Here is a 15,000-nt window from a genome sequence, read left to right as displayed (position 1 = left end):
GAGATTGTGGTATCATCCACATATTTCCACATCTCTGCCTCTCCTGCTTTCAAATCATTAATCATTATTAAGAATAACCACGGCCCAAGCTTTGTCCCCTGTGGAACACCGGCCGGAATGTAACGCCATTCGGAGAAGCAGTCTTGGGCAAGTTTAACTCTCTGTCTCCTATCCGATAAAAAGTCAACAATCCAGCATAATATGGGGTTCGGAATATCGTAATCTGAAAGTTTACGCACTAAGATATTATGGTCAATAAGATCGAACGCCTTACGGAAATCAAATAAAACCGCTCTAATCGCGGCCGAGTTCCCATCAGAGCTGACGTGCCAGTTATGGATCATGCTGACAAGGGCGTGCGTAGTGCATGATTTAGGTATTGCCCCATATATAATATATAATATTATCCCATATATTGTCCCATATATAATAAATAAAAGCTCGCATGAACTTGCCCGTGCAGTTTAGTGAACTTTCAAAACATCATTCGTGCTCAGTTATGAATCAAGAAATGCACTCTCGTTTATACGACTTCATACACTCATTTTCTGTATTTTGCTCGTTTGATGCCCCTTTTTCGATAATCAGATTCCGTTTGATATTGTTGGATTGTCGAGGAATAGAGCGTTTTCACATGACGTCACAGCGGCCATGTTGGTGTTCCAAAACAAAGAAATGGCGGTCATGATGGTGTACCATACAAATCCTCCGGGAATTTAACTTTATTTTTATGGAAATACTTTCTTTTGTTTCAGCAATCCAACATGGGCGCTGGTCACGTGAGTGATAACGCTCTATGGACCATTTTCGAAATATCAAATATTCAGCTTGATAGTGATTCAGCGAGGACAAAAACAATAGAAACACGTTGGAATGAATGTGAAAAATATCTACATATCATCCACGTTCCTTTTGTCTTTGTCCGTTAAACCTCTCTTTCAAGCTGAATTTTAATATATCGAAAAAGGCCTATTATGCACTTGATATCATTACCAATGTTGATTACTCCTCACCCTTCTGAAGTACGTGGTGAAATCCAGATGAAAACCTCCACCAAGAAGGACTGAGAACTCTCAACAGAGCATGTAATATTTTCAAAAAACTCTTTAACTATGGTGGCAGGTTTTAATGATAACTAATGACTTCCTAAACATGTAAATGATGAGTAATAAGTTTAATAGAAATTTAAACAACAACCGATGATGGTAGAACAAACATGTACATAGCATATGGGATGTCAATAACAAACATATGTGAGCGGGACCCAGAGCCTGTTCATTCTGCAAATGAAATGCATGCAGGATGGGAAGAGCCACCTCTCAGTCAAATTATTTTCTTCTTCTTCTTCTTCTTCTTCTTCTTCTTCTTCTTCTTCTTCTTCTTCTTCTTCTTCTTCTTCTTCTTCTTCTTCTTCTTCTTCTTCTTCTTCTTCTTCTTCTTCTTCTTCTTCTTCTTCTTCTTCTTCTTCTTCTTCTTCTTCTTCTTCTTCTTCTTCTTCTTCTTCTTCTTCTTCTTCTTCTTCTTCTTCTTCTTCTTCTTCTTCTTCTTCTTCTTCAAGAACAATACACTGGAAGTGTCTGTGAAATCATTGAAATTTGCACCCTAGGCTGTCACGAGCAACCATTCGTCTGACTTCCATCATCTGGTTTTTAGCAGAAGCAGGAGAGCCTTTGCCGTGCTGGAAAACAAAAATTGACACTTAAAATAACAGAATAGATTGGTAAGAAAAAGAGAAACGTAAGTAATACCAATGTTTTTAAATATCGGCATTCTACAAGGTACTATGAGATTGATCAGAATCTAAATTTCAAATGGGATTTCAAATGATATAGGTTATTCATTTCTGTCTACAGTGCCCCGCCCATATCACACCTTGTTTGATTGACATGGTACTCCTTTCAAATTTGGTGCGTGCAAAAGGCATTCGCGTGACAATGGCGGCTTTAGAATTGTTCGTGGCAATATTCTGTCTGTTGTTCGTTCCTTCAGCAGCCCCGCTTAGCAATTGTAGCGAAACAGACTATGTTAAGCTAATGCTTCCGTGCGATGAAAAGACGGTGACTCGATCCCTAGTTTATTACCTCAACGCGACCTGGTAAGTGATTTCTTTGTTTATTTTGTTTTTTGTACTAGCGCACTTTTTCTGACGAAGCTCAACGTGTGGATCTCACCTGTTCTAACTCCACTGATTCGACTGGAATTGACGCGTTTTATTTAAGTTCGGTTGACCTTGGCTTTGCGCATATTCAGCGAAGACTTGAGCTAAAACTTTCAAACACAGACAAGTCTGGCCGAGCCTGACCGTGAAATATAATTTATACTAGCCCCAGCCGTACATCCAGCGTTGCTCTGTAATTCGACTTCAAGGTCACACGAAGAAGGTACAAACTAATATGGGTGGCCCTTCGGTCTTACTGTAGATCCTAAAAGAGCAAAAAAGATAATTGCTTAACCCAGTTTGCTAGCAAGCCGTCGTGCCGCTTGATCGAATATTTGAACGGCGATTACTGATCATGATAATAAATGTGTTAAAAAAGTTACGTTTAGTTGAGCTCCATTCGTCGATTTGTTGTTTATGCTTGCATTTTGCGCAGCTTTCCACTGCAGTCATATTTCATCAAGGTAGCTTTATACTGTATGTGCACTGTAAATGAAATAAGAAGAATGTGACTGAGTTCAGTTGTTTTTGTTGTAGTGTAAACCACAGATTTTTACTTGACATTCGTAACAAAGAGGAGGCGTCTTACGAAAACTAAGACCCTCGAAAACTAAGATCTAGTAGGTGGGTTGATACTAGCGGGCTAAGGATACCTTAAGTACACTTGAGCCCTACTTCAGATGTGAACGGCTTTAACCCTTTAACTCCCAATAGTGCCACTTAGAGATTTTACTCTGTCTAACGCCAGACGATTTTACTCGTCAATGGAGAACCCCACGGGGCTGAAAGGGTTAACAACAGCTGGATTCACTCAAAAACTATGTCCCCATTAACCCTTTAACTCCCAATAGTGCCACTTATAGATTTTACTCTGTCTAACGCCAGACGATTTTACTTGTCAATGGGGAACCCCACGGGGCTGAAAGGGTTAACAACAGCTGGATTCACTCAAAAACTATGTCCCCATTAACCCTTTAACTCCCAATAGTGCCACTTATAGATTTTACTCTGTCTAACGCCAGACGATTTTACTCCTCAATGGGGAACCCCACGGGGCTGAAAGGGTTAATTTCAGCTCAAGTAGTCTACTTTGTGGCCATGGTAACTTATTGCCTTCAAAGAAGCCGAAGTAAACTCTCAAGTCTAGTTCAGACCATCCTTACGAGCTCGCTTATCTACTATCAAAACACATTCCGGAAACGGACGTCAATCAAGCATGTTGTGCGGCGGGAAATTGATTGACAACACAATTGCGTTGAAAGCATACTTTGAATTCTAATATGAACGCTCATCACGGTAAGTAAACATGGACGATCTTAAGTATACTTGAGCTCCGGTATGAACCCACCTAATAACATTAATAACGAGAAACACACTGTGTTCAGAGAATAACCCTCTGGTTGTCTAAACCACTAAAAATACGATGCAGGAATGATTTTGTCACTATACAATTGTTATTCTTCTTCCAGTATCAAAACAAGTCCACAATTTAGCCATAAGTCACGCAAACAAATATACCGGTAAGCGAAAGCCGGGGATGGTCAATCTTATTATGTCTGATAGGTTTCTTTCCCGTAATTTTCACTGTTTGCAAGAGGTCTTGGTTTCCGTAGTATGAAAACAAAGATCCTAGTATGTAATCCCTTAATTTCCATTGTCTGCCTGTCATAAGATGTGATGTAACTGCTAATTTTCTCGCGTTCCTCCACAATAATTTTTTTTAAAATTGGCTCAGTTCTAACCACATCCATGCAGTTCCTATCAAATACCATATATTTGTTAAAATCTGTCAGAGCTAATCGAATATATTTAGAAAAATGACAAATTACAGAATATTGGCAAAACCGTCTGAACGACCTTGACTTTTTACCACTTCAAAATGTCAAGCAATATCATGTCCATAACATGGCAAAGAATAAAAAAAATCCACCTAAGGAAAGTATAAATATCAAAGAATTTAGGCCAAAAATAGGAATATATCTGCCTGTCATAAGATGTGATGTTACCACAGTAATGGCCATAATACGAAAATTGACACCCAAAAAATAAGACTTAACTGATTTGAGTGTAATGTAAAGTGCTGAGTTTCTACTCCATATGAACCATGTGAGCGTTAGCCCTACTGATGGAAATGGGCCCACACAAGGACAGAGAAAAACTCTGACCAGGGTAGGAATTGAACCCACCACCTTCGGGTTAGATCACCGCTGCTTTACCGACTGAGTTGCAAGGTCAGACCAGAGCAGGTTGTGGGAACTGAGATGTTAAAGTCACGGCAATGAACATATACAAGCGCAAGGACGGATTGCGGTTTTGCAAACGTTGGTCGTGAAGCACTTATATTTGAACAGACTTAACTGATTTGACCCTGGTCAGAGTTTTTCTCTGTCCTTGTGTGGGCTCATTTCCATCAGTAGGGCTAATGCTCACATGGTTTATATATATGGGGTAGAAACTTACCACTTCACATTACACTCAAATCAGTTAAGTCTGTTCAAATATAAGTGCTTCACGGCCAACGTTTGCAAAAAACGTAATCCTTCCTTGTACCAAAAAAATAAGCCTTATTATATTGTTACCAATACTGGTAAGTCTCTACAGGGAAAACTTTGAGAGAAATTAATTAGGTTTTCTTTTGTAATTCGTGCTCTGTAGTGAGGGTATTTTCGTAAATACTCTAGGGAGCCACCTTGAGATTACCGTTAAAACTTGTGTATAAGCGGCATTTAATGCTGAAACAGATGGCTCAAAATTGTGGGTGCGGCTTATATATGAGACCATTGCTTTCAAAGGGAGTAAACTGGCTGGTATGGGATCACAAATTACACTAAAAACGGCAAGATTTCCGCACAGGTCCCTACTCATTATGCGTACGCTGCTTTGTTTCAAGAAAACAATAGCAATGACAATAGACGTCCTTTGGGACCGTGGCGCTTTGTTCTTTCGTCTTAGAGGTTTTTTTCCAAGTCTATGTGGGCTTTAAAAAACCGGTCGATTTTCTGACGGAAATATGGAAAATCTTGCAATTTTAGCACTTTTCCTGCAATTTCAGCCATTTATCAATTTTAAAATAAGCAAAGAAAGTGAAGTTACAAGCAATCTTTGTAGTATGGTTCAGTTTCTCATACATAACAGGCATGGCCATTTTGGGATCATGAACGGTGCATTTAGTGGGCTTTTATGTTTTATTGCACTTTAGAGAAAATGCTCGATGATGTTTCCAAGTGTATCACTTTGGTAGAGATTCATGGATGTTCCTGTACGAGGCCTACTTCGTTTCACTCCCCATCATGTCTTTTCAGTGCGCTGCTGTGGGCTTGTCGGACTGCTGCCCTGTACTCTTCTTGTGAAACGTCTATTTAATGAAAACAAATATCAAGATTAGACAACAAATTTTACACAAATCGAGATCAACTGAAAATCTAAGGGGAGGGGCAGTTAGTATTCAGAATTTTTGGGTTTCGCCAAGACTGGGACCTATCGCAAATCTATCGCTGTAAATGTATAACTTAAATATGCGCACATTGTAGTTACTGCCTCCCGAAATTGCGTTTGAAATAATTTAGCCACGTTGACAACATCGATTGTTCCTCTGGCAGGCAAGAATTCCAGGAATTATATTTTTTCATCGGCGCTTCCCCCCTAACTTTGCTGACAGGTTGCGTCCAGAAAAAGTGCGAATGGTAAAAGATTGGGAGAGGTCCACAATTTCAGAATCCCATGAAACCCGACATTGAAACAAACAAAGAGAGAGTACTTACCAGTGTTGCACATACAATGCCTCCAACGAAAACAGCTATAGCATTGAATGCCTTGTTGTCTGGGCCTGGCAGGATTTTCGCTAACAGTGCCGTTGATGAGTTGCGCAGAAGCCACAATCTTGAAATTGAAGTTATCGAAGTAACAAGAAGTAATCGTAGTTGCGAATAGTCATAGATCGTATGATCGAATGGCCCTCTTTAGGTTCTCACAAGTCTTTATACAAGCAGTCAGATCAAAATAAACCTGTCTGTTGGTTTGCAGGTTTTGTATTGGATCAATTAGAGAAAAGAGTCCAATTAGAAAAGTTTTTAAAATCAATATGTTTACGCCGTCTATTGATATATTTCAACACAGCGGGTCTAATCTGCAGGTCGCAGGTCACAAGTTGCAGGTCATAATGTTTCACCAATACAGAAAGTATAAACATTCTTAAAAGCTAACATTAGGCCTAATTAGGCCTAAACAAAAGTTTTTAGGCCTATAAAGTTAGCTTTTAAGAATGTTTAGGATACTTTCTGTATTGGTGAAACAATGACCTGCGACCTGTGACCTGCGACCTGCAGATTAGACCCGCTGCTGCCAACAAGCTCCCTCATAGGTTCGCTCACAAACCACTTATATGAATCTCAGATATGAACCTCATATAATTGTGTTTCTTGATTATACGCTTGAAGTCCCATCATTCTCAAGACAATAATCTTTATGCTATAAAACCACAAGTTTACATTTTAATGTTCTTCATGTGGAGTGTCCGTGATTGCAATAAAAAGGCTGGGTCAGTTGTGAAAATTCGTTTTAACATAAAGACGTTTGGTTCGCAAATTTGTTTGTATAAAGTACGATGTTTGTTATGTATGTTCAGGTGTTTGTGACATGTGAACCATGTAAAACAGAATGGAAGAAGGAAAATTTAGGAAGGTTCATTTGAGGGCTAATCAACTTCTAGTTTGGGACTAATTGACTGCTAGTTGGGGGCTAAACGACCAGTTACCGTTCCTTGGTGCTCAGTATGACGTTTTCCGACCACGGCAGCACTTTTCCACGGGTGGCGTGGGTGGTGGTTGGCAGGTAGTGGGTAGTGGGTAGAGAGGAAAAGATGAATGATGATTCTTGAAAGTTAAAATGGACCTCCAGTTACCACCGTTACCAGCGAAACACGCATTCCATGTGTGTCACATGCCTGCAAGTCGTGAATATGTCGGTCACAAACATACCAGAAAATTTCCAATGCATAACCGCCAGACCAATTGTTTAGTAACCATTGACATAAAAAATGAATTGTTTGAGCCATATTTTACTTCTTTCACCCGTCGCCTGCCACCCGTGGCACACATCTCTGGATAAATCTTGTTTACCTTCCAGGGGTTTCAATGACTTTTGAAGTAGATGCCAAGGGTTTGAGTGAAAGCCAGCAGTCAGAGGCACATTTCTGACAACATAGATAGCAGTATATTGCCAGTGACCGGCTTCTATTATTATTTTCAGCAAGGGTGGTTTTCTTCCCCCTACGCCAATACATGGGTTACCATGTTACTGTCGGTCAGGTGAAGGAATCATCAATAACACTCAAGATTGTAGACCCTGTATGAAAGGTGAATTTGGACCACGAGGTGAAGTCATCAGTGACTGGGACAGTTGGACTGAAAATGGCACAAAACCTCCTGAAGGATCCAATATAATCAATTACTGTGAAAATGCTGCACGCAGTTTTAACAAGAGACCATGCAATAATTGGAAAGCAAGTGGTAATTATAAATTGCCTTGATTTTATTTTAATATAGCGATATTTCTTGTTTACAAACATTGAGGTCACATTTCTTTTGATATTGGGGTACTTAAGCAATGACAACGGGGACTGCAACGAGAGTGTCACTAATTTGTATATTTAGTGAGCATTAAAGCAATAGCTTTGCACACCCTGCATGTGCGCTTTTCACTTTTGTCCATTTCTTTGCCATTTCTTGCTGCAAAAACAACAACGTTAAATGGGAGAGGACAAAATGCGGAGCCGTACTGCATGGAGTACCCTATAGAGTACCAAAATGGAGTACCCCTAAAAATCATTTCTTGGTCAAATTAAATACTTTATCAACATGGTGAGGTATTTAGATTTACATACCAGTACCTTTATATTTATTTCCAGCTTTCCAGCCCTCCGATTGTTACAGTTCGATGCAGTTCACGAATTGGCCTCCATCTTTAAGTTTCGTAGGTATTTCGTGTATCCATTATTATAGTCTATTTTGAGACTTCAGGGCCATGTGTGCCCATATATATCCTTATGGAAGGGAATGGAAAACTTTATTTCTACACAGTAATTTCATCAGTATAAACACTGCACACTACAGGATCATACAGTACATCGGTATATTATGGGTATGCGGGAGTGAATATTTGTCTAAATATACAAAAAAATAAAAACACTACAATGAGGCATACATGAAGTACCTACAACATTTCAAGATGGCGGCCAATTCATGAACTTCATCGAACTGTAACAATCAGAGAGCTGGAAAGTTCGAGATAAAATAATAAAGGTATGTGCATCTAAATGCTTCACTATGTTGATAAAGTATCTAATTTGACCAATAAATGATTTTTTAGGGTTACTCCAGGTGCTCAATAGGCTACTCCATGGAGTAGGGCTCTGCGTGGGGCGTCTGGAAAAGCAGGAATCTGGAACCGGATCCGGAACAATGAAGGTTGATGATATCCAGTTGTTTTATTTCAGCTAAAAAAGTTGAATGTTATATTACACACTTTAAACTGCACCAAGGGACAAGGAGGAGTCTTGATGTCAATCATTCTTGTAACTCAAGCCGTGCAAAAAAGGAGTGATGCCAGTGGTATGAACTTTGTTGTCACAACAATATCCGTAAAAATCAATTTTGCAGTTTAAAGTGTGTAATATAACGTTCATTCTGATTCCGGATTCCGGCTTTTCCAGACGCCCTCCACGTGAGGTTTTATGAAGAATGTCAGCACTTTAAGAGAAATTTTCATTTTCTCCCCTAAATGAAGCGCTGTTCTGACCAGTGTCATTTTTAGGGACTACCACACCCTGATTAAAATAACGCGAGTTTATATTTTTAGATGAAGTTCTCATTGCTGTCGCCGTCAATGAGCCAATGATCTGTAATTTTTGTTTTTCGTTTGGCAGGGGACAGCTACACACTTGAATCTGGTGATAATTCATTGACAAGATGTGTGACGTCTGTGTTGCTTATAACCAGAAAGTTTATCCTCTCCAACAGCACTGTCAGTTTTGATTACCGTGTGGACAGCCGAAACTGTGGAGGATATTATGTTGGGTGTGATGGTCTTGCATTCTACGTTAATAACAACAAAGTATTGGATTATGCAGGAAACGTGTTTCGGTGGTCCACAAAGACGTACCTTCTAGAACCAGTAAGATGATTCATTTGCCTTGGCTCTTACACAGGTGGAAAAGTTTGAGGCACCATTACAGGAACAAATATAATACATTTTGAAAATAATGTAAAGTAAATAATTTATTATTAATTAATGCACCCTGTGGAACACGGTGCAATTTTTGATTGGATGGGTAAGAAAAAAGAAGTCGTTGCAACCTTTAGCAATGATGTGCCTTTATTTACATTGTAGGGACATAGAAGAATTTGGACAATGTGCGAGCCAGAGAGGCATGCAAGGCATGCAAGCCATGGCTGCGAGGCATGCGAGCTATGGCTGTGAGTCAAGCAAGGCATGCGAGCCATTTTAAAATGGGTGCTTAAACTTAATAACAGTTTATCAGCGCTATTTGAAATGGGTGCTTAGACTGAAATGCGAAATTTGCATGGCTCGCATGACTCATTGGCTCGCAGAATGTCCAGCCCTGACATAGAATGGAAATCTTGCATGAAATCATCATCCCTGTATTTTGGAGTCGTGTTGTACCTCATTGAGCGGTCTTCAGGATTGGCCAAAAAAAACAATAGAACAAACAAAGATGACTATGCATTTAGCGCAAAAAACAATAGGAAGTATGACACTATACAGCCAATGAAATATAAATAGGCCATTTCCGAGTTCATGTCTGCCTCCTCTTCAAAGTGAGTCTAAGTGCGAAGTTTTTGTGATGATAATTAGTTCTACTTTACATATGAATGAAAACTACGGTAATTTTCATAAGAAAAACTTCGCACTTAGACTCGCTTTGATGAGGAGGCAGACATGAACTCGGAAATGGTCTATTATACTGTTCAACAAGAGGTACGACCCTACCCATATTTTGGAAATGCAACTTGTTTTCACAATCGTTGTGGTGTTGGGATGCATTGATCAAGTTTTGTTATTGATGAACTACCAGTATGGTTAAATAAAGGGATTTAAGGAGGCTTCAATGTATCAATGAATTTTTGTTCCTAAAATTTTGTCAACCGAATCACCATCACAATTTAAGAAATGAATAATGGACGAAACTGAATGTTTGTTCCCAGGGCACTCATACGTTGAAGTGGATTTATCGGAAGTCATGCTATAGTTTTGGAAATTCCTTTGTAGACAGGGCTTTATTCGCTCTATAACCTTGGTAAGTGACAACTTGCATTATGCATTGGCATTGATTTGACTTGTAGTAACGTGACGTACCTAGATAGGCCTCTAATTGAGAGGGAATCAGTGTAACAATGCAAGTGATCGAGGGAAGCAATTAAAAGAAACTTGTTGTGTTCACGAGTAATTCTGCGGTTATCTTTATGCCTTACTGGCACAGTCGGTTAGTGCGCGGCCTTGGTGCAAGAGGTCCTGAGTTCGATTCCCGGACCTCGCATCCTTGTTTTGACTTCTTTCCTTTCCGTGTAGCTAAGTAGCTTTAAATACCCGTAAAACAGAGCACTGATGGAGAGGGGGGAGTAAAATGAGAGCACCGTCGACCTCAGGTTTGTCAGTTGAATTACTGTTACGAGTTATCGACGTTAAATATTATGGTTACTTTACTTACTTTTACTTTAACATGACTCTTCATGTCATGAATGTTTCCTTGTTGTCTTCATGGCATCGACCAGAACTATACTTGTTACAGTCCCTTGCTCGTCAATGGATTATCAGTAACCATCCTTTTATAAAGTGCTCTTGCATAATGTGCTAAGAAAGTCTTCTAACTTGAAGAATCATTAAAATTGTTTTACCTCTTAAGGTTGGCACAGATGAATCAAATGCAAGGTGTACAAAGTGCCCCCCTGGTCACTATAGCAATGTAGCGAGAGCTTCAAATTGCACACCATGCTCCTATTTTGAGTATCAGTCCAAGAAAGGTAAGTAAAACATTTGTGAGACCTACATTAGCTGTTCTTAATTGTGGGACAGTTCTTTTATGTAGGTCACACCTCACTGTTTCACGCCACTGCTGAAACAAGCTTAATGCTTGTGCTATCCTAACATATATATGCGGACCTACATTGTACATGTAAGTTAAGGCCTAAAAACGTTACTAAGACGGTGAAAATATATAGCATTACAGTGATTACCAGTCACATGCACCCTTCAACAGGTTTTTTTTTTTTCATTTTTTCAAAACTGAATGTGTGTGGACGGCAATGAAATGTTTCCATGACGAATTCCACTGCCACCATGCAAGTGAACAGGACAAATCATTGATTGATTTTCACCCAAATTCAGTTTTGGAAAATGAAAAAACCCATTGAGGGCCACGTGTGAATGATAACCACAGAAATGTAGGGTTGGGGTTGTGTACACCTTGATAAACCTGCTTCTTGACAACCTGTTTTGAAGAAAGTAGTCACCATTCTAGTGATGTTCGACATGAATCAACAACTGTGAAATTGGCATGGGCATATTCTTGGGGGTGGAGAAAGGGAATGCAGTACAGCCTTCTCAAAATATTTTTCGGGAGCAGGTCATAAGGAAGGCGGAGACGGTTTGGTGGTATAGGCACCCCTGGCCAAGCGAGTGCCCAAAGGACACAAGCTTCTAGGGGGGTCTGGGGGCATGCTTCCCTAGGGAATTTTTAAATTTAGACACTCACAGATGCAATTTAGTGCAATCTGGGGGATTTAAAGTGATGAAATTTCACATATGGAATTGACACTTGCTTGGAGTCTGACAATAAATACTGGAATGTTAGTTAAATAAACATTTCATGTGCGCGACGCCAAAAAATATTGCGGACGCGAATTTGTATGTGAAACAAACTTTTTTCAAGCTTTTATAATATCTCCAGTGACTTCACGTTCGAGCTAAAATGTGTTGTCCGACATTTTCTGACTGGAAGGAGACGGTCAAGCTTTCTGAGGAGGTGGCTCATTGAGCCGTCAACTGGCCGGTTTTGAGAAGGCTGGCAGTGCAATTTGTGCAACATTAGAATACATCAGATTGAATGATATTGATTGCTGCTAATTCACAGGTTTATACACCATATTCCAAAATGGCCGCCATTCTAGTAATCTTTTGTTTCCATGCAAATTGGCCCTTATTGCGTAGCTCACTTTCAAACGTAAAATTCAGAAGAATATTTAACCTTGAAGGAGGCTATAAGGGCCAATTTGCATGAAAACAAAAGAATACTAAAATGGCGGCCATTTTGGAATAAGGTGTATAATTGAAAGGCAAAGTTTCTCAGTGACTTTATTCATACTCAACCTTCAGTGTACTTACTTATTACAGACACATGTCTTTTGATTAATAACTGCATGGTGCTTTTTCCTTTCATTTTACCGTTGTTTTTATGAAGCTTAACTTTGCCAATTATATTTCCAGGTCAGCAGCAATGTGACATCTGTCCACCAGACACCTATGCAATGTTAGGAGCATCAAAGTGTCTCCCTTTACCAAACTGTACCGATGACGACCTCATTGAGGTTCCTGGAAACCTTGACACTTGTTCGTGTTTCTCAAATAACACATGTACAACAACTCTACAACCTACCTATGTTAAAGTTAAGGGTACGTTCATTCACTCACTTGATTTGTGGAGGATGTAAAGTACGGTTGCAGGTCATTGTTTTACTATGACTGATACAACCCAAGCCTTTACAAAAATGCTAACCTTAGGCTTTAACGGAATTTTTCAGGCCTTAAGTTTTAGCATTTGTAAAGGTTTGGGTTGTTTCAGCTATGGTGAAACAATGACCTGCAACCTGCAGATTATGCCAGCAGGTATGTTTTACAGGTCGCAGGTTGAAATTTAATTATAACTGGAAAACCGATGGCACTTAAAACAAAGGTAAAGCGACAGACTTACCGTGACTGTTACATGAATAGCTAACCTTAGGCCTAAAAACCTTTCTTTAGGCCTAATTAGGCCTAAGGTTAGCTATTCATGTAACAGTCACGGTAAGTCTATCGCTTTATATTTCTTTTAAGCGGTTTTCCAGCTATAATTAAATTTCAACCTGCGACACATACCTGCCAAGTTACACCCTCCACTTGATTTGTGCCTTTCAATATTCTTTGCCCTCATTCACAGATTGACAAAATATCCTTTTAATGCTGAAATATTGGTACTATACGATGATTTTTTTTATCGACAGAAAACCGTTTTTCTTCCTAAAGTCGTGAACACCGTGACACTGCTACTTTTCAATTGTTTTCATCTTTAGGTTTCAAAACCGGCCTAGGCTTCTCTGCAACTACCAGGATTATTCCAAGCTTAAAAAGAAACAGATTCAGTGTCGCTGTCAGCCTGGATATCAGATAATTCAAAAAGATGGCAAGGCACAGTGCAAACCATGTGATCAAAGAAGTTTTTCAAGTGATGGCGTGACCTGTCAGGCATGCAAAGCTGGTTTTGTTGCTTTAAGAGGAAAGCATTTCTACATTGGAAAAATAACACACTATCACAAGAGGGCTTTAGTCCTATGTGTTATGGTGACTGCAGTGTGGAGGTAAGTGAAAGGCTCGATCAGTACTAAGTAAGTGGCTTTTGACTGCTTGATTGCGATGAATACGCTCTGTGATTGGCATAAAGGCGCTGTTACACTGTGCAATTTTTCGTGCAACTTGTCTCACAACGCCATTTCTACAAACGTTCTCACATTACGAAACAAGTTGCTTCACGGGTGTTACTTCACTGAGAAACCTTTCATTTTACTTGTGTCGTTTTGATGATCACATGAGGTTAAAGAAGCATTTTCATTGGCCGGTTCCTTAAACTGTTGGGACACAAGTTGAGGGACTGATGTTACACTGCGCAATGCTCGAAAAAATCGTTGCAAAAGTGGCGGAAAGTAGAACTCTGTTCTACTTGTTCTGCCGTTGTCTCGCAATGGCGTTGCGAGACAGTTGCTCGGAAAAATTCCACAGTGTAAACAGGCGCCTTAAAAGTCTTTCAAATTTTTTCCACCAAGCTTGCAATCGCTGCTTGGGACGCGGGTATGCGTATTAACCCGCACTTTTATTATTTGCGCGTTAGTTCGTCGAATTCTGATTGGTTCGTCGCGCTTTGGCACCTGCTGCAATTGGTCAGAACGATAACTGAAAAAAATCCCAAAAATGGAGCCTGGGCTGTAGAATACACTATCCTTCCGTCTTCCTCCTTCTTTGATCTCTTAGCCATTGGAATAATACCTCTGGTGCCTGTCGATCCACAAAAGACACACCTTCTCATTATGTTACTTCAGGTTTAAATTGTCTCTTATTTCCACTGACAAGCTGCTAAGTCACTTCTGCATGACTGCTTCAAGGGTGGAACCGTATGAATGATTTTCTCTTTTTCTTTGATATCTTCTTGACAATTTTTTAAATTTCTAGGGTGGAGGATACCAGCGGGTGCGAGACATCCGCACAGAGCGTGTTGTGGGGACGTTTTACCGTTCTTCAGTCTCCCAGAGTAGAAGTAGTGTCCGAGTGGTTGGGACAAATCATGTCAAATTGTTCGGTGACCTGTAAGTTAAACAGGAGTGTTCCGCGCAACGGCTGTTCGTGGCGAGCACCTTGCTCAAACGAAAGACTGGCAATCTCGAATTTTCAAGGTGTTTGGAATGAACACGGTTCTTTACAAGAAGGCAAATGAACTGCATCTACCAACAGGCCGCTATGTCTATGGACACGAAAACCGAAACGGGATGGCCAAATTATGACACACGTCGTTCCGCTGAAAA

General features: G+C 39.9%; 2 protein-coding genes and 1 long non-coding RNA gene across 3 annotated transcripts in view; 2 read left to right on the top strand and 1 right to left on the bottom strand.

The window, feature by feature from the left end:
- Nucleotides 1-1,165: 1,165 nt before the first annotated feature.
- LOC138049793 (uncharacterized) lies at nt 1,166-2,751 on the bottom strand. The gene is made up of 3 exons (XR_011132451.1): nt 2,542-2,751; nt 2,172-2,423; nt 1,166-1,678 (listed from the first exon to the last, which is right to left on the bottom strand). It is a non-coding gene; the product is annotated as an uncharacterized lncRNA (long non-coding RNA).
- Nucleotides 1,897-15,000, top strand: part of LOC138049792 (endosome/lysosome-associated apoptosis and autophagy regulator family member 2-like) — a 36,147-nt gene continuing 23,043 nt past the window's right edge. Inside the window, exons 1-4 of the mRNA XM_068896217.1 lie at nt 1,897-2,095; nt 7,406-7,665; nt 9,081-9,328; nt 10,381-10,435. Of these exons, the coding sequence (XP_068752318.1) occupies nt 1,935-2,095; nt 7,406-7,665; nt 9,081-9,328; nt 10,381-10,435 (724 nt within the window). The 5' untranslated portion in view covers nt 1,897-1,934. The remainder of the gene's footprint in view (nt 2,096-7,405; nt 7,666-9,080; nt 9,329-10,380; nt 10,436-15,000) is intronic.
- LOC138050097 (uncharacterized) lies at nt 10,896-13,598 on the top strand. Its single transcript, XM_068896572.1, has 4 exons — nt 10,896-10,916; nt 11,079-11,196; nt 12,659-12,844; nt 13,501-13,598. Exons 1-4 carry the CDS (start codon nt 10,896-10,898, stop codon nt 13,596-13,598), a joined length of 423 nt encoding a protein of 140 aa, XP_068752673.1.

This window comes from Montipora capricornis, chromosome 5 (genome assembly GCF_036669925.1).
Source record: "Montipora capricornis isolate CH-2021 chromosome 5, ASM3666992v2, whole genome shotgun sequence".
Taxonomy (NCBI): Eukaryota; Metazoa; Cnidaria; class Anthozoa; order Scleractinia; family Acroporidae; genus Montipora; species Montipora capricornis.
This window is presented reverse-complemented; position numbering and strand designations above follow the sequence as displayed.